The sequence below is a fragment of the Phodopus roborovskii genome, unplaced genomic scaffold (assembly GCF_943737965.1).
Source record: "Phodopus roborovskii unplaced genomic scaffold, PHOROB, whole genome shotgun sequence".
In the NCBI taxonomy this organism is placed as follows: domain Eukaryota; kingdom Metazoa; phylum Chordata; class Mammalia; order Rodentia; family Cricetidae; genus Phodopus; species Phodopus roborovskii.
Window position 1 is genome coordinate 2,620,809 of NW_026126415.1, and position 27,590 is coordinate 2,648,398.

The 27,590-nt window shown below is 40.0% G+C and overlaps 1 protein-coding gene across 1 annotated transcript in view; it reads right to left on the bottom strand.

The window, feature by feature from the left end:
• The window catches only part of Itga1 (integrin subunit alpha 1), an 84,744-nt gene extending 60,799 nt beyond the window's left edge, over positions 1–23,945 (bottom strand). The window contains exons 1-6 of the mRNA XM_051183058.1: positions 23,892–23,945; positions 20,434–20,594; positions 6,854–6,966; positions 3,890–3,978; positions 3,660–3,771; positions 2,885–3,012 (exon numbers count right to left, since the gene is read on the bottom strand). Of these exons, the coding sequence (XP_051039015.1) occupies positions 2,885–3,012; positions 3,660–3,771; positions 3,890–3,978; positions 6,854–6,966; positions 20,434–20,594; positions 23,892–23,945 (657 nt within the window). The remainder of the gene's footprint in view (positions 1–2,884; positions 3,013–3,659; positions 3,772–3,889; positions 3,979–6,853; positions 6,967–20,433; positions 20,595–23,891) is intronic.
• Positions 23,946–27,590: the final 3,645 nt, after the last annotated feature.

Sequence of the window (27,590 nt, forward strand, 5' to 3'; positions counted from 1 at the left end):
GAACATGCATCCGCTTCACTGTGGGGCTTAGCGGGATCTGTACAGAGAAATCTTCATGGGCCCACAAATTCCATTCTTTTCGTATATGTTCATACTTATGCAGTTGTGAGCACATGTGACGGAGGGTGCTTATGTGCACGTGCATTTCCACACACATATGGAAGGCAGGTGTTAGGTGAAGTCCCTGCCTAGATTTCTCTCTATGTTGTCTTTGGCCACAGGGTCTCTCATTCAACTTGGAACTCATAAATTTGTTTGGCTGGCAGGCAAGTAAGCTCTAGGGGATGTACTTGTCTCCAACCCCTGTAATCCATGCTGAGATTACAGACATGTGCCAGGATACAGTGTTTACATGGGTAATGTGGATCTGAATTTGGGTAACATGCCTGAATAGCATGTACTTTACCTACTGGGCCGTCACCTCAGTCCCTGAATTCCATCCTTAATACAGTTATACCTTTGGGAGATATCAGAAGCCTAGGAGTTTCTCTCACAAATAGATGAAGAAAGGATAAGAAAAGGGAGAGAAAAATCTAGAAGTTAATTCTGCAAGTCAGTAATCACAGCGAAAGCAAAGCAACCCCTGAATCAAATTTCTTTAAATTACATTCATCATCAGTCAGAAAACAGATGGTTGTCAAAACAAATTTTCCGTGTTTGGAAAGGTTTGCTTGAGACCACATGAGATATTAGCATACTTTTCAGTTCCTGTCTTTGTAGAGGAAATATTTTTTTCCAAGTTTTACAGGAATGGACTATTTTCTGAATCCACTGAAGGGAGATCAAAGTTTCAAGAGTTTAACATGCCACACTTAATGTCTTAGCAAATGTAAATTGGCTTAATGAGTCCTTCTAAACCCTTTTACTTTAGAAAGGTGTCTATGAAACTAGTCGTTGATATATCTTAAATTAGAATGTGAAGACAGTATAAACAACCCAGGCTAACTTAATATGCTAAGGGAGAAAATTATAAATGCCACCTGCAAAAATAAATGTCATCAAAAATTCGTCGTAAGAGAAAAATACGGCAAAAATTATGCTGCACATACTTATTTGCTAACTGTTCAATGAAGTTCAATGAAGGTGAACTAATGTGGTTAAGATGAACCTCCCTTTGCTCTTAAAATGATGATAATCCAGTGTAAGCGACAAATATGGACACATGCATGCCAATATGAGCATAGAACGTCAAGCCAGGGTTTCCAAACTTTAATATATTTAGGAATCATATAGGGTTCAGGTTCAGTGTTCCTACAACATCTTCACAAATTCTGCTTCTGAATTTCAGAGCATGTGTTCCAAAGGTGTGTGTGTGTGTGAAGGAACATTCTTCAGATAGAAGGCCACTAAAGCAACAGTCACGCCTCTGTCTCCCCACAATAACCAAAGCACTCACCCTGAGCTGCCACACAGCACACCTTTACAAGTCATTATGAAAAAAATAAATGAGTGTGTGTGGTTAAGCTTAATGGCACATGGTGCATGCAAAATGTGATGTGGAAATTCAGAAATAAAGTCGGTTTGCAAGCTTTGTTTTTGCAAATTAAATTACTTTTTAAAGACATTGTCTCTCTGTGTAGCACAGATTAGTCTGGAACTTGCTGTGTAGCCTAGATTGGATTGTCTCAACAATTCTTCAGTCACGGCCTCCTGAGTATTGGGCCTTACCGGCGCATACTACCATACCCTGCTGAGGTTCCCTTGAGGAAACAGGTTATCTTGGGTAGGACTAGACGATGCTACAAATGACTGGGGATAATGTTGTAGATAGAAATATCTGTGGAATGGGAACTAAGTGAGTTTGACTGCACCCTTTGCTTCACAGGGAGTTCGTTTCCCTCCGCTAACTTGTAGCATTTGGCCCTCGAGGGCCTGGTCTCCATTCCATTATCCTAAATAGTGTCATTGTTCCATCCAAGAAAGACTCGGAGCTCCATAAAGCCCACCATGGCAAGCTGAGTTTCCTCTGATGTGCAAGCGGAGCAGCTCCTCTGGGAATTGCCAAGACAAATTAATTGTAGCTCTAACAGCGAAAAACATTTTAAAATGTAGCACATCACATGGAATGTGAAAGCATGTGATTGCTCTTTCCAAACCCAAATCTTTTCACGGAGGCAATGATGATTATTCTATAACACCCGCAAAGGCTTTGTTCATAGTAAAACAGACCACTGGACTTAAAGATAAAATGAAAACATTCTGATGCCTAGGCAATATATGAAATTTAAAAAAATAAAATCTTGGAGGAATAGTATGAGGCTTTGAAAGAAAAGATTAGCTAAGACAGTCGAGTGGGGGGGATCTCTTCTGGGACCTTCCTAGACCCGAAGGTCTCAGACAGCACAATCTTGGGACTGCCTGTTCCGATCTGTGGTAATCTGCTGGGTGACTTGGAACCATCACTAAGCTTCTCATACACTGACATATGGGACTCTGTGACTTTAAAGATTCCCACTGGTTTCATTCTTTCACAGTGTAAAATTCCACAAAGTGAGGAAGGACAGGGAGAAAAGGGGGAAGGAAAAGAAAGAGGGTTTTAATTAGTTTATTTTCAGAATATCATGTTTTATTAAAAATCTGAACATTTTGTGTCTTTTTAAAAAGTAAAAGTAAGATTTTTATTTTCTTAGATTAAGTCTTCTGGCTGGCCTGGGACTGGCAATGAGAGCCAGACTGGCCTTGAACTCACAAAGATAAACCAGCCTCTACCTCCCAAGTGGTGTGATTAAAGGCATATGCCAGTGAAAATCGCTTTAATTCAATTTAACTCACAAATAAAAACAGCACACATATAGCCTAAGGGAGGAGCTACCCAAATACTTGCCCAGTCCAAAACTATGCACCTGAGTCTTTAGAAAACATAAATTACATTGCAGTCACACACCTGTGTCTGTTTAGGGCCAATATCCATCCTCTGCAGCAAGTCGTTTAAAAAAGCTATGACACTCTCCCAGGGGTAGATGCTGTTGGAGCCATCCAGGACAATGACTATGTCCAGCTGGGTGCTGCATTCTGCAACAGAAGGAAACGGTGTGTGAGTTTGAAACCTATCTTCTTAGGAGAAAATCAAGAATTGGTCTAAAGACTCGTCTTAAAAGATATGATGGTCTTGAAAGCGCAGCTATTGTTCTTATAATATTTTAGAATAAAAATAAGTGGTCAGAAATACTGTATTTGGTTATAATCAGTTTGTGCCACAGAATTCCTCCACCCTCTTTCTGAGACAGGTTTCTCTGTGTTGTCCTGAAACTCACTCTGTAGACCAGGCTGGCCTAAAACTCAGAGATCTACCTGTCTTCGCCTCCCAAATGCTGGGATTAAAGGTATGCCCCACCATGCCTGGCCTTTTAATTTATTTTTATTAAAGATATACATGTAACATTTGCAAATTTTCTCATCACGAGTTTGATGCTGTTTTTATTCTGTACATCTCAAAGGAAGTTATTCTCTTCAAACAGATTCACCCTTCAAATACAGGCAGCCTGGTCACATTAGCCGCAAACTTTAAACATGATTGTCACGGTTATTTACACTAATATCAATTCCAAAGAAAGGAGCAAAGTTTGTTTATATACTGGCAAAGCAAACATTTGCCCAGGTTGGTAATATTAATAGAGATGGCTTTCAAACATGCAAGGAACATTGCATAAAATGCATACCTTGTACAGGGGCGAATGAGTTCACAACTTGAAATGTAGGGCTGACGTCAGAACAGATTCCAGTTGTATAATGCAAATGTCCACATCTATAGGCGTACAGAGGCCCACATGCCTTTAAAAAAATGTAAGAAAATCTTTAAGACTGAACATCGCATAACAGGTCTCAAAGACATAAATAGCTACACTCATTTTTTTTTTTTATGAAATATATTACTCTTTTTCTCTCTCACCAGAAATCCTCCATTTGGGTTGGTGACTAGAGTTGATCCAAATGTCATGTTTTCTTTTATTTCTGTGACATTGGGGATCGATGTGTTCACTACAAGACAGAGCAAAATTTCATGAGTGTAAAAAGAATATGTTTCATAATATGAGGTTAAGTTCATTAAAACATTCTATTTGCTTTGCTCATCTCTCGCAGCACATTCTTGTTTTGGTTCAGCTAAACAGACTTCCCGGTACTGGGGAATATAATGAACAAGTTCAGGCTCAAGAACTGGCAGGTGTCCCAGAATCTCTGTATCACTGTTTCAAATAGCTTGGCTGGACTGCGAAGGAATGCAGAACTAGCAGATGAGAATGTGGGATTGGTTTTCACACGTCTTTGCTAATTGAAACAAATGCAACATTTAGCTTCATAAGAGTATAGAGACAATGTATGTTCTCTGTTATAAACAAATGCAACATTTAGCTTCATGAGAGTATAGAGACAATGTAAGTTCTCTGTTATAAACAAATGCAACATTTAGCTTTATGAGAGTATAGAGACAATGTATGTATGTTCTCTGTTATAAATGACAGAACTGCACTTCAGGGAGGAAAATAGAATATGCATAGAACAGAAAAGTCAAACAAAACATTTTTATCGTGACTTTCGTTGAGAAAGCTGGACCAAGATGAGAGAAGCATCCGGGAAGTCTGGATAGAGAGAACATGGTAAAGGGGCTACATTAGATGTTCCAAATAGGAATGTTGGGTTCCACAGCGTTCCAACCTGACAAAACTGGCAAGAAGTGCTCCTTACACATCCACGTTAAAAAATGAAAAGACTGGACAAGAAAGTGAAGGCTTTTTAAGTTCTGCTTGGAGTGGAGTACACAGATATTTGAACGGGGCATGATTCAAGACTAAGAAAAGACTTGTAGCACTGTTCATGGCTGCACATACTCTCAGCTCCGCCTTACAGGAGCCTTACAGGTTCCTGGATGGCCCGTCTCACTTCCTACTCTCAGACCAGGTTCTGGTCAAGGATTCTGTCTGTCTTGCTTTGAAAACATCCCTTTTTTTTTTCCTTCCAATTTTCTCCTATTGAAAATAGATTCTCCTTTCATACACTGTCCTCTGATTGCAGTTTTGCCTCGCCCAGATCCCCCCGGGGCCTCCACGCCTCCCTCCCATCCACACCTTTCCATTCTCTCACTGGAAAACAAACAGGAATCTGAAGAATGATAATAAAGTTAGATAAGGTAGGATGAAAGAAGACCAAAATGAAATAGGGCAAACAAACATAGGGGAAAGAGACACAGAGACACCGAGACACACATGGGAACCCCATAAAAATCACAAAGCCGGCAAAATAGTAATATTTACACAATGGACCTGCAATGTTTAGGTAAATAAATACATAAAAAGACCTGAAAAAACATTGTCAGTCAAAGGACCTCCAGACAAAAGCATCTTGAATCGGGCTGCTCTGTACATTGCTATCGAATGACCTGTAGTTGAGACTTTAAATGAGGGTGGTGTAGGACCAGCATTGCTGGGACAATTAGAACCATTGCAATGTTTCTTATTGTTAAAGTTCTTTCTAGGCTAGTTTAAAAACTATTCTGGTTCTCAGGGACGGAGGATAAATCCTAGAAACGCGGGAAAGATGCGTCACGTGGAAGTGACGTCAAGCATCGGGTTCTACAGAGGACTCTGTACGTGGGAACAACGGGCTGACCCTGCGCTGCTTGGTTCTGTGTTTCATTCCGGTTTTCATTCTTCTGTTCCCCTTACAGAAAGACTCTACTAGGTAATAAAACACAAATGGGAGTTCCAGGCTTGGAGAAAAGGAGGATAGAAATTTAGGGTCAATGTCAGCATGGGCAAAAAGAAACAGGGAGTATCTTGGGAAAGGAATCATAAAAGGAAAATTATCACATATGTATATGTATTCTGCCTATACATCTGGATTGCCAGAATAGGCAATGTGAACAGTAGTGCCACACAGCCCAGTGGAAATAAAAAGAACCAAATAGAACTCTAAGAACTTATTGCTGGAAAAAAATTCAGAATCTGGGAATTGTGTTCTGCAAAATATATTCCTTGTTGATAAGAAATAATAATAATAATAATAATACCACTCAAAGGAGCATAAACAACTAGGATTTCTATACTTATAATTAAAAATGTAGTTCAGTTTGTGTTCCAAAAAAAAATGAATAACTAAGGAGAGGCCAATGTCCAGAGAAGATAGCAAATCAGAATGTAGTATTGAAAGAGTCCTTAATGTTTCAATGGTCAGGCAAGGGTATCCTTACATCTATGGTAGCTGTGTTCATGAATATAAAGGGGGAATAGTCATAATAAACAGAGACATTAGAAACTGAAAACCAGAGAACTGAAAAAAATGCATTATCTACAGTGAACTTGTAGGGATATAGATAATTTAATTGTTTTTAATAATGTACAGATACTGAAGGAAGTCTATATCCTCTCTAATTTTAGGAGACATTTTCTAGTCATACTACAACCAAAGTGATATTTCTATCAAAACATTTTGGTATAACTATATCTCATGTTTTCTTTTTTTTAAAATCTGTTAATAAATTTAATTAATGCAATTTCTCTCATTCATTTTCTCTTAAAGACTCTGGTACTAAGTTACATTTTGTTCAAGGAATATGACAGAATTTGACAATTTGTTTTCAAAGTATCCTGAACAATGATAAGAGGCAAAATTGCAAAAGGAGTAAGCTATTTGGAATCTATGACTGTCTTCCTGATAAGTTATGGAAACAAAGTAAGGGCCGAGGGATCCATGATGTTATTCTAAATGAATTATAGACAGCAATTGCAAATGGTCATTTATTTCTTTTAATATACTATATTTTATATTATAATAAAGAGTAATATTTTGAGTCACTTGAAAGCTTTTTTTTAGTGAGAATATGGGTATGAGCTGGGATGGACTATTTGGTTTTACATACCTGGTAAATCCAACTTCATGCAAGGCATTGATTGCTCTCTCCCAACTGGGCACTTATAGACATCTCCAGTTCTTGCTTTGGGTTGACCAACTAAAGGAGAACCAATAAGAACCCTGGAAGTTGAATAAAGCAATTAAAACTTTTAAAAGTAATGAGACATTTGTTTTTATTTTATGGTAAATTCTAAGACAGTTGTTCCCCTAAGCTTCATGTGACCCTGTTGGTAATTTAATGTCATCTAAAATACTCAGAGTATCACCGACACATTTCAGATTTCTAATGTTGCTATAAATCTTAGCAATCAGTCTGGTTATCATTAAGAAACCAAACAACAAATGCTAGCAAGGAAGGATGTAGAGAAAATGAAATCCACATAGACTACATTGAGTACAGCATTGCACATCAGTGAAGGTCCCTTAAAAACTTAAGGTGGGACTAGAGAGCTGGCTTAGTGGTTAGTAGTAGGACTTGCTGCTCTAGCAGCTCCCAAGTATCTGTAACTTCAGTTCTGAGGATCCGGTGCTGTCTTCTGGTCTCTTGAGCACTGCATGCACACGGTGTACAGACAAACACACATGTTAAACACTCATACACGTAAAACAACAACAAATACATATTTTAAACTTTAAAAAAAGAAGTACACATTAAAAAGTAACTAAAAGGCGCATTAGCATCTGATCCAGCTGTAACACCATATACAGTTGAAGGGTTTTCTAAGCCAGCATGTACAGAGATACTTACACATCCATGTTTATTGTTACACCACTTACAATAGTCAGGATATGACACTGGCCTTGATGCTCATCAAATGAACAGATTAAACATATGTAGTACAGATGAGCATGCATGCTCTCTCTCTCTCTCTCTCTCTCTCTCTCACACACACACACACACACACACACAGGTGCATATATAATGGAGTTTTCTTCAACTGTAGAGAATGAAATTATAACATTTGCTGGAAAAATGGAACTAGATATCATAGTGTGAATCAAAATAAATCAGATTTGGAAAGGTAAGCATTGCATATTTTCTCTTGTGAGTAGAAACTAGATTAAGATGTCTTCACATAGCTGTAGATATACGGCATGAAGGTAGAGGGGGAAGCACGTAGGGAGAGAGGAATTTTTCTTTTTTTAAGTGGGAGGATAATGTGGAGAAAGACAGACATCATGTTCTCTCTGCTATGCAGAGTCTAGAGTTTAAGGATGTTCACATGACATGAAAGGTTCAGGGGCTTGTTTGCAAGCAGTGGACTCTGCAATAGGAGAAGGGGAAAGGGAGACGGGGAAACCATGTGTGTAATGTCGGCACCACTAACCGTGAGTTTCCATACTAACAAAACCTAATCTACATAATTAAGAGATGCATACGCGATGTAATAGAGTTTGCTCTGTTGTTTTGTCTATCACTGCCATATTTATCACAGCTAAGCCTGCTATTGTGTTGCTATAAATGAGGTGATTTTTTTTTCTTAAGAAACTGCCAGTTTCAGAGAAAACGGCAAACATAAATATGAGTTCATCCTGCGATTTAAAATGAGAAGGTCTTATATTATAAGCACCTGAGAAACCAGGACAGTGCTGAAATCCAGGATAAAGTCTTGTGTCTTTTTAGACCACATTCTGAAATACTCCATCACTGATGAAAATGGAGCTATGTTTCAATTCCTCTCCACTTCAGGCAACATTCAGATTTGTACCATTCATTTACATAGTTCCTCCACCCCCCCCCCAGAAGATCTTCAGGAGAAGACATTTCAGTATGCATGTAATTAAGGTCCTTGGGTGGGTCCCCAACTGATGTTGTGTTCACAGCTAAACAGCTGCGTTCACTCTCCAGGACTCTGTCTATCATATACTATAAAACTCTGAACTTCAAGATTGTCTGAGACTTATATTCTTATGAGTTCAGAGAAGACACAAAAGACATTCAAGTATTTTAAACCATGTCTATAAATAGTTGGGGATAGAAATATGCCTCAATATGCCAGAATAATGAACATAGATTAACTAAGGTTTAATAGGAATGCAGTTGAATAACTTTTCCAAACTGCACACTACTGTCTATATTCGTACAGGATGTTGTGGGAAAGTCTGATTTAATGGGAGTTCTTGTGAAAAGTCATGGAGGACTTGGTTGGCAGCACAAAAGCATGAGCCAACAGTGTATCTGAGTGCCAAATATGCTAATGTGACCTTAGGCTGGACTGTTGGAAATACATGTGCTGGTCAAAGAAAGTGACATGCCCTCTGTGCCCTGCCCTGGTCATGTCTGGACTCCTCACGGTAATTGGAACATGGGCACAATGGAACACATTTAGGAGACTATGACTCAGACGGCTGAGAGCCAGGCAGTTTTGTCAAGGAAGAGATGGTCTAGAAAAATTGGGACATTTAGCTAGGAGGAAAATGCCCAGAGAAGGACTAAAATGTTATAGAGGGGTACAAATAGCTCAAGCAATCACTTCAACAATTTTGCATACTTGTAAGACTGGCATGCTGATGAAGAATGGGGTTTGTTTTCTATAAATTCTTTGTAAGAGCATTTATTAGTATAAATAAATGTATAAAATTATAAATATCGAACTATTAGGCAGAATCCCTTAAACACACAGTATGATGTACTGGCTGAACCATTTCTGATGTACACAAAGAACTGTAAGAATATTTCAGTCTTGTAGGCTACAATTCTTACTTCTAGGAATCCATCATTTAAAATGGTCTAAAAATGCAAAAGGAAAAGTTAAGAAATAAGGATGACAGGTGATTTCTGTAAAACCTTGTGTTGCCTACAAACCAGAACTTAATGAGTGTGTACAATAGGGTGACCATTTATCTGAGGCCTAATACAAAGAGAAAGACCATCCAATTTAAGTGAAAAACTGGTCTAATTTAAAGGAGAAGAAAGCAAATTATTAAACTCATTACAGTAGCCCTGATAACACCCAGCATTTATTGACTTTATGCCATGTGCCAGACCGCCCTAAGTGCCTTCCATATACTGAATAATTAAATTTTTCTCTGTAGAAGATAGCATGAGCTTTAGTGACAGGCTCTGTGAGTACAAACCATGACTTCAGTGTTTACTAGATGCCTGGTTTAAGGTAAGTCAGTTACCTTAATTTCTTTGTGGCCAAAATGAAGGCAGATCCTTATCTCACAATTATCATCACGAAGGTTAACACAGTTAAGACGTAGAAAAGGCTCAGAACAGCACCGAGTTCCTATTATAGGTTCCCTAAATGTCAGCTCTTTCTGTTGATGTGTCTTTACTTCAGATTAATAACAATTAATATCTATGTAACACACTGACTTAAAAGAGGGTGTAAAAACACAACACATTATACCTAGGAGATTAAGACTGGTTTCTTTTACAGTATTTTGCTTTGTATAATATGGATGCATAAATTTACGGTTAAAGACAGTTTAGAGAAACTAGTATATGCTTATTGAAACTATTTACCATCAGGCTAGATAAGTTACTGCTTATGGAAAATGGGGCTGGAGAGATGGCTCAGTGGTTAAGACTGACTTGCTGTCCTTCCAGAAGGGTAATATACCCAAAACACACATCTGGTGGTTCTCTACTGCTAGACACTCAAACTCTCCAAGATCGCACTATTCTGTCCTCTGCAGAAACCAGCACACACGTGGCATAAACTGTGTGCACTGTGTGCACGCACTGGCATGCACTGGCATACACTCATGCACATCAGTAAAAGGAGAGCAGACTCTAGATAGGCATGGGGGTGCATGTCCTGATGCTGGCTTGGGAGGTATCAGGAAGAAGAATGGGAGATCATAAGTTCAAGGCCATTTCAGCTACAAAGTGAGTTTGAAGCCTTCTTGAGCGATATGGGACACAACTGGAAAAAAACAAAATGGTGCCTCACATTTAAGCTAGGCCATGAGATGGTGATATATAAAAAGGGATAAAACACAATATTTCAAGTGTCTTAAAACTGAAGCTCGAGGCCAAGTGTATGCATTACAGCAGTGAAGGAATCTGAACTTGGTGGGAGTTCAGCAAAGTCATAGGAGAGAAGCGTACTCTGTCACTGAGTGCATGCAGTTCAGGGCAGTGCAGATGGACAGGAGTTGAGTCCAGGAAGTAGGTGAGGTCATGTCTCTTATGTTCATTTTATAGCATGAACGCCAATTCAGTAGCTGCAAATAGATGATTTCCTTGAAGCAATGAAGATCAAAGCCCTATCATAAAGAAATGCACAGCTCCAACTGTCTACAAGTTTCTCTTTCTTGCGCTACCTAGCACTCCAAACTGTAGCCTTCCTAATTTTTAAGACAAGCCTGTTCCTTTCTGCAGTTCTTACGTGGTCAGGGATTTACTGCCTCTCCTGTAATATCTACTTTTCTGGATTCTTTCTGACAATCATTAAGCATAAAGAGATTGGCTCCATAGTACATTTCTTTTGCTTTAAGTACTTGATGATTTGTTGAAAAGATGAGTCCAAATTTACTAGCATAGCCTCATCTCCTTGATTTTTTGCCAAGCTACTTGAAGTAAAGTGGCTGCCAACTCACAGCTTCTTCTGTTCCCTACCGATATTCAGGACCCTTTCGCTTCTCTGATGTCTGTGCCACCACTGGTTTTACAGACACTGTCCACATCATATGATGGGAGTCACACTATCTTGGACCATCTGGATTTGGTTGGGGTGCCAAAAATCAAATGGAAGAACCCTAGGAAGAGAAGAATACCATAGCCCTTAAAATCTGGAGGTCATATAAAATCAGTGATTCATTAAGTCAGTAAGTGTTGGGGTGACTGGTTATGCAGCAACAATACATGAAAACAGAGAAGCAATTTCCTGTGCCTCTGGCTGTTACAATCTTTCTTGCCCTCCTGCAGAGGACTCCCTAGGCCTTGGGTTCAGGAGTTGTGTTGTTGGGACCGGGCTTCCAATCTTGGTATTTTGAGTAGTTGTGGTTTTCTGTAATTGTCTGTGTTGTAAAGAGAAGTTTCCTGAATACAACCAGAGAACTATGTCTGTGGGTAAGATTCCAGAGGAACAGGAAATTTGCTGTGAGATTGTGTCTCTAGAAATTCAGAGAAGCTACATCTATGAAGTCTCTCTCTCACCAACATGGCTGCCTAAACATGACCTGAACAAGGACAATAGTCTTCCCCAGGGAAGAGTACTCCAAGTGGTTATCTAATACCAAACAGTCAGCCCTGGAAGGAATGTGTGTGTGTGTGTGTGTGTGTGTGTGTGTGTGTGTGTGCATGTGTGTGTGTGTGCGTGTGTGTGCGTGTGTGTGTGCATGTGTGCGTGTGTGTGTGTGCATGTGTGCGTGTGTGCGTGTGTGTGTGTGTGTGTGTGTTGTTTATTATATAGTAATGCATAACATTATACGGACTAAACAGGTTGTGTTTATATATTTACATATGACCAAAGGAAGAAAGGAGCCAGGTACAGTGGTTCATGACTTCCCCAGCACTCAGGAAGCAGAGGAAGGAAGGTCACTGTGACTTAGAAGCAGCCTGGTCTACATAATGAGTTCCAGGACAGCCAGAGCTATCTAGGGTTAGCCTGTCTCAAATAACAACAACAAAAACAAAAAAGACAAAAAACAGGCCATGAATTTGAAAGAAAGTAATGTGCAGTTGATACATGGGAAGGGTAGAGGGAGGAATAAAGGGGGGGGGAGAAATAATGTAATTATACTATAATCTCAAAAATTAAAAATATATATATTATTAAATTATAAATAAAATATATATATATATATATATTTAAAAAAACAGGAAGAAAACATAAGATTGGGCCTCATATCCTCTCTCCCCCCCCCATCTTTTGCAAAATAGCTATATTCACTTGACAATAATTAAGGGGGAGGTAGCAGAGTGGTGGACTTGTAGAGTGACTTAAGTGACAGTACCCTCCGGGGTACAGCTGACCAGGCATATAAACGTTTCTGCAGTAGATGGGCAATACAGTTCCAAAGTCCCCTTCCTACTGCAAAATGCCGTCATTTCAATGGAACGGATATACTGTGTATAGGCGAACTGGCTAGTTGGAAAATATGTCATTAGCTTGGGAATCCTGGCATCATGAAATGGAATCTCGAGAAGCTGTGAATGACAACTCCGAGTGAAAGGAGACTGCGGACAGGGCCAGGAGAATGCAGACAGGAAGGACACACGATGGGAGGTGTGAATGGCTAGGACCCAGCAGGGTAAAGCTTCCTGCGCGCACTGGAGCAGGTGGACTAAGACCATGTTTGTCCTTTAGCGCAATAAAGAGTCCATAGCAACAGAAAGAAGTGGGATCTGTGCGGATGCAACAGCTGTAGCCAGGGTATGCTATGAATCCTGGGAAAGATGAGGACCAAGCTGTGTGCGTCCGGGAAGTGGAGGGACCCAGCAGAGGAAGATCGAGACAGGAAGCTTGCGGTTGTGACCAGTGGTAGAGATATACCGCGGAAAATGGTTATTTACTTCCTGGGGGCTGTTTGCTCTGGCAGCTGGCATGTTCGTCTCGAATCACACACATCTTACCGCTCTAAGGCTAAGTAAGCCTCATTTTCCCCAGACTACGTAAGAATAACAAGGTCTAAGAAAAGTATCAGTAGAGGCTTTGAGGACTTCCAGTGATCGCATGCCTCAATCCCTTCTTTTCTTTTTTTTTTTTTTTTTTTTTTTTTTTTTTTTTTTTTTGTCGCAAAGTACCGACCACATTATGTCATACAGTATAACACACCTCTTTCTCTTTTTACAATGTGTAATTTGTTTTGCATGCCTCCCTTTCTGGTAGATCCTCTGCTCCCCAGTATCCACATATAATTCCTTAGTGCAGGTGACAAATTTAGAATTATAAAGAAAATGGAATTTTACTGCTATACTCATAGATCATTGCCTAGACCAATTGTCCTCAGAGAGGCCCTACCCAGCAACTGATGGAAACAGATGTAGAGACCCATAGCCAAACATTAGGCAGACCTCAGAGAATCCTGTGGAAGAGGGGTATGTGTGGGGGTGGGGGGGTATAGGAGCCCGAGAGGCCAAGGACACCACAAGAAAACCCACACAATCAACTAACCTGGGCTCACAGTGGCTCACAGAGACCCAACCACAGACCAGAGAAGATGCTTGGGGCGGACCTAGGCCCCTGCATGTTTGTTACAGTTATGTGGCCTGGTCTTCCTATGGGACCCCTAACAGAGAGCAAGGACTATCTCTGACTCTTACCTGCTCCTGGGATCCTTTTCTCTTACTAGGTTGCCTTGTTCTGTGTTAATAGGAGAGGAGGTACCTAGTGTAACTAACTCTATGTGCCGTGGAAGGATTGCACTTTTCTAAAGAGAAAGGAGGAGTTATTGTGGAGGAAAGGAGAGAGGAGGATGGGAAAGGGACTGGGAGGAGAGGAGGGAGGGAGGGAAGCAGGGAGGGAGGGAGGGAAGGAGGGAGGGAGGGAGAGGAAACTGACTGTGCTTAAGGAAGTTAATCCACAGAGACAGCTGACCTGAACAAGGAGGAGCTAACGAGCCCCCAGACTGATAGCTGGGAATCCAGCATGGGACTGACTCAGACCCCCTGGACATGGGTCTCAGTTAGAAGGCCTGGGCAGTCTAAGGGACCTCTGACAGTGGAACCAGGATGTGTCCCTGGTGCACAAAAGGACATTGGGAGCACATTCCCCATGGAGGGATACTCCCTTAACCTAGAGGCAGGAGGGAGGGCCTAGTCCCTACTCCAAATGACTGGACAGATTTTGATGATCCCTCCTGGAAGACATCACCCTACGTGTGCAGTGGGGGGGGGATGGGAAGGAGGGAAAGAGGGAGGGAGGGTAGAAGGAGGGAGAGGGAACTGGGATCGATATGTAATATAAGAAAAAATAAATACAAAAATAAAAATAAAAGGGGAATTTAAGTGAGATAATAAATTAAAGCAAGTGAGACCTGATTTTATATTTTATGAACAACTGAGGTTCTTGGATTATAAAATTGTTTTTGTCCTGTTTTCATTTTAGAGGGTATTTTGCTTCTAGAATGTTCCTACGGGACTTTGGGTCACAGAAGGCATTTTATCAGTTTGTGTTTCTAGAGAGAACTTCTTAGAAGGAGAGGGCTGGTTGACCATTCTAGGATGCTGCTTCACATCCTTGCCTTGTCACAAGCTTGCTATGTACACCCTGTGGCCATCCGTTCTGTGCCCCAGTTTCCTGTCGATGAGATAATGATGACAGCAACATCTGGCCAAGCTCACAAGGTCAGTGTGAGCACAAGTCTCGGTGTCTTGCGAACTGTGCTATTGAAACTTTGAGTCAACTTGACTCATCACACTTTTATGTCTATTAACTCGTTTATTGTTTTTGTCTTTGATCTGAGACACATTCATTCTGAAGCCCTGGCTAGTCTGGAAATCGCTATGTAGACCAGGCTGGCCTCAAATTTGCACGGATCAGCAACCTTCTTGTCTCTTAGGTGCTGGGATTAAAGGAGTGAACCACCATGTTCAGCTTAAATTTTGGTTTTATATACAACATCTTGAAAGATCTTGTCTGTAGGTGAAGGGAGAGAGAGAGAGAGAGAGAGAGAGAGAGAGAAAGAGAGAGAGAGAGAGAGAGAGAGAGAGAGAGAGAGAGAACGTTTTGGATATCATCACTAACCCCTAGAGAAATATCCAGTGGGTTTAAGGATCACTCTAAAGCTAGAAAACACATCTTTTCTCCATGTAAAAGTTCCAGTCATACTAAAAAGCTTAGTGAGCTGGGATAAAATGTGCTATTCATACTTGTCATTTGCGTTACTGTGACCATGGCTATATTTCCTTAAAGAGTGGGTGATGACTGATGCCATTCTATAGGAAAAAAAAACCATGGAAAAAGATTTTTTCCATATTTACCCTTTTAACCTACCTCTTTTTCGATGTTTAATCGAGCCAACCAAAGTTACTCTCAGACTGTCACAACTCCTGTCAGCCAGTTTTGTTTTTCCTTTTATGAATGGAGTAACTGTTTAGTGATCTCAAAAATGAGACTTGTACTGTGACCCTGTTAATTATACTGATTCTGACTAGGAAAAAAAAAATCATCAGAAGGCTGAAAATGAAATGAGCCAAAAAAAAAAAAAAAAAGAAATTTTGCAAGAAAGGTCATGTCAGTTTTGAAAGGCATCATAGACAATGCAACGTAAATACTATGTTAAACTCTATAGGAGAATTTAGGAAGTCTTTTTCCTCTGAGATCGGACAAGTTTTATATAAAAGATACATATGCTGGACACAGAACACCAGTTACGCAAACCATGGTTCCCTTCTCTGGCACCATCTACAGTCCTTTGGGAAGGGAGATAGTGTTATCAAAGGACTCCAGAGTTTTGACACACATTAAGCTGAGGATTGGGTTGGGGGGCGTCTATCTACAAACTGATGCCTAGTAGGGGAGAACATGTCCACTGAAGTCATAGAAGCCTCTAAGCAAGTCTGGCAGTCATTAAAGAGTCCAACACAGAAGAAATAAAGGACCAAGAGAGAGCAGCGGGAAGTCCCAAGCCACATCTTGTGTTTCTCCGAAAGCTTGTGTTGGGCCCTGTGTTGTTTAATTTCTTTTACTCCAGTTACAGCTGTTAGATCAGCTGTGCTCATCTGGGTTCTTCTGAACTGCATTGCAATCCCTTGGATGCTGCAACTCTTGCTAGCCGTGGTGGGCAACACCGATCTTAATCAGAGGTATGATGCATTCATCCTGTTACTGAGAAAACGTGGTTTCTGGGCAAAAGTCATAAAGTAAATTTACACTTGGCAGTAAACTCCTGAGAAGTAAAGGGGACATAAAGCTACTTTAGTGCTGTTTTGACTCTTTCCAAAGAATTTAAGCAATGTTTTTCAAACACAGGGACACATGTACAGCGACCCAACAAGAGCTCCTTCCTTCTTTAGGCATGGTGTAGTCAAGATGTAAGATGAGTCAGAGGGGGTTTTTCTTTTTAACCTAAGTTGGACAGGTTTCTAAAATACGGGCAGTAAATACTTATTAAGACGTTCACCCCTGAAGAAAACTAAAACAACAGGATCCATGTTCCCCAAAGTATATCAGTTATCCCACAGTGCATTTCCCAGAGCAAGCCTGTGTTCTATCTGATTTGATAAACACTTACAGAATATCCAAACACATTTCTACGTCACCAGTGCCTGGATCTCTTTAGAGCCACACTGGCTAACGTGCCACCGTTACAGCTTGGGAATTCGGGGATGGAAGTTATCGTATTTGTAAATTCAGTTATTCATACCCTTTTGGTTGTTCTGAGCTCTTCACTGTCCCTTAACAATCTCTGGAAATATGGAGTGTTAAACTAGAAACAGGTAGCTGATATGCATATACATCCAAAATGCTCACAAGCTCTGACACACATACTGATATGTAAAGTCTGGTGATTTTCCAAACAGGGAGGCTCAACATTGACTTTTTAAACTGTGTTACACACGATTTAGCTGTTTAGTCAGTATATAATCACTGAGTGCATATTTTGTTTATGGCCACCTGTCAGTACAGGGCAGGGTGCAGGGTAAAGGGAGACCACTAAAGCTGATCATCGCTCACGAGGAGTCTTTTCTGCTGTTAGTTTCTCCACTTATCGGCATTCCATTTTTGTAGTTTCTGACTACCTAGACACCACCTCATATTCAAGCTGTTTAAAACTAAATTCATCAACTTCGTAAGATTGACCGAACGTGTCTGTACCTACACGTGTCTCTGTCAATGGCTCCCCATTTCCCAAAATTCCAATACAGAGATATGTTTCATGCCTTTGTTCACTTTCCAGTTCTAAAGCCCCAGCAAAACTTAATGAGTCATCTAAGTTGATCTTGGATATGCGTTTATTTTATTCGAGTCATCCCTAGGTTAGCCTAGGGCCTCATCTCTCTTTTTGGCTTGTTTTATTTATTTTTATCACTTTTGAAACTATGTTTCAAAGTAGTCCAGGTGGGCCTTGAACTCCCTGTGTAAAGGAGAATGACCCTGAACTCATCATCTTCCCATCTCCATGTCTCAAGTGCTAGGACTCCAGCCAGACCCTACAGAGTCTCATCTCTTAAGGACGGAATTGGCTTCTGGCTTGCAGATAGGTCTCCTAATTTGTAGGCAATCTCGTCAGAGCTACATTAAATTTTTTTATATATTTTTTATTTAACATTAATTTTTTTTTAAAATTATACTTAATGAAACAACCTCCAGTGGTTTTTTCCCATGCCCTGTTTTTGGTTCTAAGATCTGTTATTTGTCTTTGAAGGTTTACCTTTACTCATGTGGCTCTCCAACTTGGGATGACCTTTTCTGTCAACCAAGTCACCTTTCATGGCTCAGATTACAAGTTCTTCTTCCCAAACTCTCAGGGAGCTCACAGTATGTCCCAAACTGCTTGGCACTATTGTTGGTCCTTAGTTCTTTCAGAATACTCTCTAGACTGTGAACCTCTATTATTTCTTTAATACTATTTTTTCACACAGAATTAGAACACTGCTGTATATGTAGGACATATTTGCTGCTTGGCATATCCAAATGTATGCTATTGCTAAAGAAAAAGGTCTTAACCTTTTCAAAACCACTTGTAAAGAGAACTAAGCTGCATTTAATGTGTGAAGCAAGATCTTCAGGGGCATAATCTCAAGAATAAAAGCAGGTTGAGCTTTTGATACTGTCTCCCAAATATCTCTAGAATTAATGGTCCGCTTAACGACCAGCTCACATGATTTCATTCAGACACACAATGAGCAACATTAGCTTTGCAAGCCTGGGTTTCTGGTCAATCTCTACATTCATTTGTTCTGTCTCTTTTCCTGTGCAGATCTTCATCTCTGCTGAGACAGGGTGACAGGGAATGAGATGCATCAAGGTCTCACTCAGTCCTCAGTTTCTTAATGACTGGCCTTCTGGTCCCATGATCCCATGAGTAAAGAGGACTGGAGAATTCATCCTTACAGTAGGATGAGCTCTCAGAGCTGATCTCAATTTGATATGCCATGTTTTGCTGACACCCATGGCAGGCCTGTCCCTTTCTGAGCAATAACAGAGGAGTGTGTGGGGTGGGGCAGTGGGTAGGTGGAGGCACAGAGGGGTGAAACTGTTGTTGGGATGTAAAATAAATGAAAATTTTTAATAAAAAAAAAATGTGAGACAGAGCCTGAAAAGGTCAAATGGTTCCACTAAGGTAAGGAAAAATACAAACGAAGGACTTCTGATGCCAATTTTCTCTAAAATCAGGAAGTCAGTTCTATGTAGGGGGTAGAAACTTACAGTTTCCTTTCATATGAAGGATTACAAAAACAATATAATAAAATTAAAAAGAAATTGTATAAAATATTTTCTCAGCATCCGATTGTCATTTGTGTTTTAACTCTTCAAAGCTTGCTGTTCATTACACTTGTTTTTACATTCATGTACCTACTGGTGATAAGTAAAAATTGACTTTTAGATGTGTTTTCTGCATAGTCAAAAGAGGCCTGAATAGTTGGCTTCTCCGAATGGGTTGGACTCCTTCAACTGCAGTTTCGGAAAGACCATAAATGGTGTCTGCTATCTAAGATAATGACTTAGTGTAACCTTAAACATAAGCATGGGGGTATGGCAAGTACATGAAAGGTGGGCAGAGGATGTGAAACTTCATAGCAATCTTGCTAAATTTCTCATAAATGGCAACGTACACTTACAATACAATAGTCACACTTAAAAGATTTGAGGACTCAAATTATTAGTTTTGATAGTCTCTAAGGGATTACTACCAAATTTAAAAAGTCTAAAAGATAAATCAAAATGTACATTTGCTTCTGTGACATAATCATTGTGGACTAGCACATCATTGTTAACCTAGATGATTCAAGTCTCTTCTGCTAGGAGAAACATGGGCTAAGATTAGGGAACAGAGAGAAATCTTCACCAACTCATACTTAGGCCTATAATGTACAGTTTTAGAAATCTGTTTTGACTTTAGTTAGGTAGAATGAAAAGTAAAAAGTCTCCACTATTAATTTTGTGAATTTGTTTAAAAAATACTCCAAAATGTTGATCTAAAATGAAGTTAACCAGAGGTTCACTGTATTAAAGTGTGTCAGCAATTCAGTGTGGTTCAGTGTCATCCTGAGACAACACTTAGTTTATCACATGAGCACCAAAAAAAAAAAAAAAACAAAAAAAACAAAAAAAACCAAAGCCCCCAGCAACCAAAGTAATAGTAACCCTCTCTGGGTATCTCATCTCCTACCACATCCTTATTCATGAATTTCAGTCAAGTATTCAAGTAACTCTAGAATAGGAACAACCCAGGAACACTTGTCAAAGAAACACAGTGACTGAATACTGGAATAAGAAGCTTCGTTGAGGTCAACCCAGTAATGAACCAGCAGAAATCTGTAACCATTTCTTCTAAAATTCCAAGGAATGCCCCTTCTTTATTTAACTTCACGTCAGCTTCCTTCGCCAACCCAATAGAATACGTTTTTCTAGCACAAATGAGCCATTCAGTTAATGTTCCATTTATAAAACCAGCGGGAAATATTTTCCATTTTTTTTTTTTTTGCATAAAAGAACAAGACAACACCAGAGCCTGTTTGCTTACCATTTTCCTTCTTCATTTTCGTATTGTTGAACGGTGTATCCAAACATGTCCTCCACAGGGCCACTGAAATTCAGCGAGTTTTTCACATCGACATTGAAGGATATGCAGACGCCTAGAATAACTTTGAGAGAGGGAAAGCAAACCCAGTTACACAAGGTTGACTGACAGCAAACACGTTGTGTTTGGGATTGTGGAAGTCATTCTTAGGGTGGCCAATGAAGGCCGTGCTCTTATGAAAAAGAACAATCAAAACTCAAGACAATGAGAACTTAAGAAGGTTCTGGTTGCTCATTGAGCACCTACAGGATAGCTTTTAAAAAAATGTTTGGAAATTAACATCTGTACCATTCTCAGAAGTAACATTTTAGGATGGAGTGGGAGTCATTTTTATGACTTATGAGTTTGCAGATTCTTTCCCAGAAGCGATCCCTATAGTAAAATGTGACCATGGTGATTTTAAGCAGTAACGCTTTCCCTACTACAAGTTCTGAAGATGCTGGCAGTTGCATTGAAGCCTCCCTGGCAGGAGCTTTCTCCATTCTGTTTCCGAAAGGAATTTGCCATTCCTTTGCATCCAAAGGATTCCTTTCGTTTGAATGGCCTTTACAGGGTTGCTTCCACTCAGGGATGGCTTCCTGGGCAAATCTCAGATAAGTCTGCTTCTCCTTCAGAAACAGCCAGTTGACAGAAGTTCCTACTAACGCACACAAAAAAGCCTCCTTATAACTGTTGACTGTGATAAACTCACAAACTTTTTGGAATAAATTAGATAATATTCTCATTAGTTCGTGCCTGGTACACAATATATATATTTCATGGATATATATATATATATATATATCCACGAAAACTTATCTCTTTGATTTCTCTGTGATCCAAGTAAAAGAAAAGTTTTACATGAAGGGTGACCATCTACTGAGTTCTGAAATCACAAGCTCTGATGTAAAGTACCAAATTCTTCATCTGGTCATAGTTTGGAAAAGTAAACTTACAAGTTTCAATATCCCATCCAGAATGTAACCAGCAACCATTCTCAAAGATCACCACCTTTTATAATAATAGCACATTCTAAAGCATGCTCAGAGGTGATTAAACTCAAATATCAAAACTAGATTCAATCATCACACAGGTTCTGGAAACTTCTCTATTTTATTCCTATAGATTGAGGAGGACTTTTAATGTTGAAATGTTAATATTGAATCTCTTGGTTCTTATTCACTCTAAACTTTGTCCATAAATATCCTATAAACACAGGTTACTCTAAATCATAACCTCTAAATTACATTAATAATAAATGTTCATTACTAATGTACAATATTAATAATAATACATTAATAATTATTTGATGCACGGGATTCTAACTTAATTTGGAGACATTACTTCCAAAGGGAAACAACCATTCCTTTCCACTTGCAGATCTATCTACACAGGCTTTCTTGTTCTTCTAATTCCTAAAACCTCTTTGATTTTGAAAGAAAGTTCTTACCAAGATAACTACTAGATACTATTTCTATTATTATCTACCCTACCTTTCCCTGCTAGACGAGGAAAGTCTTAAAATCGAGGACAGTCTTATTCATCTTTTTATCCTTTATGGAAATCTGGCACAATCCCTCTTACACAGATGGGCAGTAACGTGTTTATAGTCTGAAAGATAACATGTTTAAGAGGGAAGGGTGCCAGCTGTGGCTGGAGAGAAACTGGCAGACGTTCCATCCTAGCAAAGGAAGACTTTTTAACATTGGAAGGTAATGGGGAAATGGGACTTGGCAGCGAGAAGAAAATTTCTACCCAGGACTTGGGAGGGTCTCTGAGCATAGCAAGATGCACTGGACAAATATGGTTGTGCACTCAAGAAGCAGTCTTCCTGGCTGGCATGAAGGAAGTACACAAAGAGTAGTCAGCCAGGACAGGTCCTTTTATGTACATTTCCTCTTCATTCCTCAAGGGAGATGGAACACAGCTGGCCACCATCCCTTACATCCTCTTTGAGATGCTGGGAGGTCATTTTAAACAGTGCTCACCCTCTGCTCCAAGTTTCTAGTACATGAGCTTAACCTTTCTTCTAAGATTTTGATGTTTTGAACAGTTTCAACAGATTATTTATTTCACATGAGACATACACAAAATATTGCCTCCATGGTGTGGTTCCTCCCAAACAAACAAAAACAAACAAACAAACAAAAGCCAGGCAGTGTTGGTACGTGCCTTTAATCCCAGTACTTGGGAGGCAGAGGCAGGAAGATCTCAGTGAGTTCCGAGGCCATTCTGGTCTACAAAGTGGGTGCCAGGACAGACTCCAAAGCTACACAGAGAAACCCTGTCTCAAAAACAAAAACAAAAACAAAAAACAAAGCAAAAATAAACAAACAAACATAGTGTGGTTTTCTACCATGGCACTACAGGTAATTTTGCACTACAGGTAATTTTGTCATAAGGAACTGTCCTGAAAGGTGCTTAGCAATATCTATGGCCCCAATGCACATGATGACATTTTGTAGGTTATGACATTCATCATTATCTCTAGATACCGCCAAAATCTTATGGAGTCAAAACAACTGTTTAAGAGATATAAGGACCAGGAAATGATCATCAATGACCATATACCAGCCGTGACTCAGAGATCAGTGGATGAATAACCCCAGTCAAGTGAGTATTACCCAGGGGCTTGTGAATCTCAGGTTCCACCCATATATCAAGAATCAAGTCTCCAAAGCATTGTAGTCCTCTTGACGTTTAGGAAGTATATCTGTGTGACATGTTGCTCCTTTTTCACCATGTCTACACAGTTACCAGAATTGATCTGCATCCAAAGAACTCTCCTCCAGACAAAATGGGAAACACATTTTGTTGTTGTTGTTATAAAGGCTACCTGAGCATTTGGTGTTTGGAATTCTTGGGCCTGTTTATTCTATATGTGGCATGAAATTTCTGAGGGTGGGTGCTAATTTTTTTTTTTTTTTTTTTTTTTTTAGTTCCTGTCCTTAGAATTCTACAGGCAACTTTCTCAAAGTGATTGTAAACCTGTGCCTTTCATGTTTCCTGAGGACCAAGGAGCCTGTAGCATAGGACATGACATTTTTTAAAGTAGTTTACAACTTGTCCTTTTGATTTAAAGAAGTAAGGAATCCATAAAAGCAGTGTCTCATAACTTTTAGTTCAATGTTCATTTTATTAGAGTAGATTTTCTTAGAACTCTATGTTCTAGAAGTAAGACAAAATAGCACTTATCTCAATGAAAGGAAAAAAAAAGACAGACAAAAATCATAAAGTAAAACAGCCTGAAAGGCTTGAGAGTCCAGATAAAGAAGATATTGAAAGTAACTGGAAATGAGTACAGTCTAGAGTCAGATGTCTACGGGAACGCTAGTCTCACATGAACCCTGAGAAGTCTTTCTCTAACAATAACTGTACCATGTGCCCTGTGTGTTTCTACTAAACTTGTCAACAGTACTGACAACATCATTCTCAGCAATGTGAGTGAGAGCTTCGTAGCTGAGAATATTGCCCATGTTTCCGTAGGATCTCACTGTATAAAGCATCAGTCACCATTAACATTGATTCGGTGGTTTTTCTCCCAAAAAAAAAAAAAAAAAAAAAAAAAAAAAAACCCAACTCAGTGACGAGTAGCTTGGGGCAGCTTTAGAAGAAAGTGTCTTCTCGTGAACAAGAATTAGTGTGTGTGTTAGTGTGTGTGGTTCTGTGTCCTCAGAGGGCAGTTTGAGGAGGAGGCTGCTCCTTGGTGGCAACTGGTTCTGGAAGATGTTGGGGAGTCTGGTATGGGAAAGTAGTCATGGCAACAGGGCTCAGACCAAGCTTCTTGAAGTGTTTCATGGAAACATATGTTTATAGATAAAAGAAATGGAGATGTCTGCTCCTTTCCAAGTATGGCCATATGCTATGTGTGTAATAGTGAGAAGCAGACTAGAGAAACAGACGAGGTGGTTGGTGTTGAAGGCTATCTTTTGCAAATTAAATAATTTTTTATTTTCCCCTCCAGGATGAAAGGCAACAAATAAAAGAAAGATATATAGCTTCCAGGTCTGTGTTTAATTGCTCTAAAATAGTGTTTTTCATAGAAATAACATACTAAGTTATTGGCTAGATAGGGCAGTAGCTATTACTTTCTTTTCGTATATTTGGAACCTGAATCTCAGAGAGGTTCAGCAGACAGAGGATACCAACATGGGTCTCCTCTGGTCAAATCATAGTCTTTCTGTAACAAACCCTAGACTGTCTTTATTTCCAGAATGATTAGATTAATAAAGATGAAAATATCGCCCACCTAAGAACAACAGTCAACTTGTCCATGCACATTTTTAACCCTGTGTAGTTTTGGAATGTTTGAAAAAAAAAAAAAAAAAGGCGAATGAAGGTAGGAAAATCTGGGCTTCTTCTGAGACTGTGGACTCTGTCAGAGGCCATGTTCCTTCTTCCTCAGATCCCCCATCCCAAGAAGAGGCACTGTGGTCTACATGCTTGCTTCTTAAATAAGAAGCTCTGGGCCTGACCATCTGGCCCAGCAACTCTGCCCTAGTCAAAGCCAGATGGGAATACGTAATAGCTAATGAAATTTTCTACCTTGCAAATTCTGAGCCCAAGGCAAGTGAGCATCAAATAAATGGTGGCAAAAAAAAGAAAAGTTTTATTTTCTTTTAGAACTTTCCTTTAATAACTTCTCATGTATGCTTAGGGGAACTCATAACTAACATTACTTTCAAGCTAAAGATTGAAATGCTGGCTCATAAAGTGCAAGATAATAACAGAGTACACAAACTTGATATTAATGCTTTGTCTCTGAAATTTTCCTTAAATTACTCCTCATGGATTAAATAATTGGATCTCAATTTTGAGGTACAAAAAGAATACAAATTTGACTGAAATTATAACAAGATCTGGTCTTTCTAATAGATCTAAAAGGTGAAAAGATTATTTGTGTAGCTTTTTGGTTATGAAAATAATGCAAAAACCTCCAGTAGCAAAGATATAGTAGAAGCCTGACCAGAGAGTATGGGAATAATAAAAGTTTCTAGGGATGACATCGTGACGTCAAACGCAGGAAATCCACACTTGCCGTAAAAAAGGAGTACGTCTAGTTCATGTTATTTGAAACAAGAAATATGTTGCCATATAATGATATAAAGAAAACACACAACACCACGCAAAGCCCCTTTCATCAGAAATGATGGACTATGTCAGCAAGGTATCTATCTGTCCCCATCATCAAGGCCAGAAAAGCCAACTCAAACACCCTGGTAGGCACATGTTTACCAGCTTCACCCTGGGAGGCTGCTTTGTGAATTCAGTTTGCTACAGTAAGTGAATTGTTCTGTCTTTGCTTCTAAAGTCCACGGCTTCTAGTTGTTAACAAATGGCATTTGATCTCCAAAGTACTGTGTGTGTGTGTGTGTGTGTGTGTGTGTGTGTGTGTGTGTGTGTGTGTATCTCTGTTGGGAGGATGCAAGGAAGCATACTTCTTAATGCATAGTAGGTGTTTTCTACACATTTTTTAAAATGACAAAATAAATAGGAAAATAAAAAGGACTTTGGGCAGAGACACCACCCCGACTACACGAATGTGTTCCCCTTCTTTCAGGAACGCTACTCAGAGTGCTCAGTCCCACCAGGGTGTTTCCCAAACATCAGTGGTAAAAATCCCCCTTTAAAGCTTTCCTGCGTAATCTGCTCTTTGGTGGTGTTTATTTTCTTCTGTAGTATCTGCAGACATCTGCTCATTGCCCATACCCTCCCCCCATAAGTAACGCCTTGCCTCACCGGCTCCTTTCAGGCTGTGTCTACTGTGGTCTCGGAAATTCTTACTCTCAGAACCCAACCCCCTCTCCCTATCAGCATCCTGTACTTTACTGGACGCTGCAGGACCTCAGGAGTCCTGGATCCCACTGTGGGAACACAACTCGTGTTTGTGCAAGCAACATGAACGTAGGGCTGTTCCCCAGCTGCCCGGGTATTCTGAGAGCTGAACTCATTATGTCTGTGATGGTTCAGCTGAGAACTACATATGGAAATGCACATTACACTTCAAAACAAATCGGTGCAGCTAAGTATTAATGCAGAAATATAATAGGATTACAGTTTTTGGATATAGAAAACTCTGGAAAACAGCTCCATCTTTGTTGGTAGAATCTTTTCAATGGATTTTTATTAAAAACACCAGAGCCTCCCCTCTGCCCCACCCCACCCTGCTCCCCTACCTGTGTGTATAAAAATGTTTTCCACTGCATGCTTGTGTGTACATCGCAGCGTACTGAATGTCCTACTTTCCATTCTCTGCCTGATTTCTTTGACACAGTTTTCTCCTTGAACCTAGAGCTGAGATGTTTTTGGCCAGGCTGGTAGCCCACACATTGTGTGAACCTGTCTCTGCCACCACTTGTCCCTTCTGTGCCGAGGTTACAAGCCCTTGCAGATGTAACTGAGCTTTTTTCCTGGGTGTGGGGATCCTCACTCAGCCATCTCCCCAGCCCTTAAGCTGATTGTTGTTGGTGTACATGATGACGACTTCTGAGATTCAGAAAAGCACACAGGCTGTATGTGCCGTAAACAACGTCTCTAACTTACCCTGCAGCATTACTTGACAATTGAAAATGCCAGACATTAAGAGATCCTATAAGTCACACCGCCAGAGAAACTAGGATACGAGGAGGATTCTAAGAGATTCATACAAGGTCCCTCACAGAAGGGGGAAGGGACAAGATCTCCTGAGGACATGGTGGGGTGGGAGGCAGTGAGTGGAGAGGGAGCTAGGAGAAAGAGAAGGGAGGAGAGGAAAGCACGTGGGACTAGGAAGATTGAGTCAGGGGAGGAATAGATGAGAGAGAGAGAGAGAGAGAGAGAGAGAGAGAGAGAGAGAGAGAGAGAGAGAGCCATTATAGGTCTGAAGAGAAAACTGACTTAGAGAAATGTCCAGAGACCTACAAGACTGACCCCAACTAACAATTTGAGCAACAGTGGGAAGGCTACCGTAAATGCCCTTCCCTGATAATGAGGTTGATGACTAGCTTATCCACCATCATGGAGCCCTCATCTAGTACCTGATGGAAACAGCCACTCACAGCTAAACACTGAGCCGAACTGGAATCCAGATGCAGAGAGGGAGGACAAGACCAGGTTACAGAAACCCACAGAGACAGCTGACC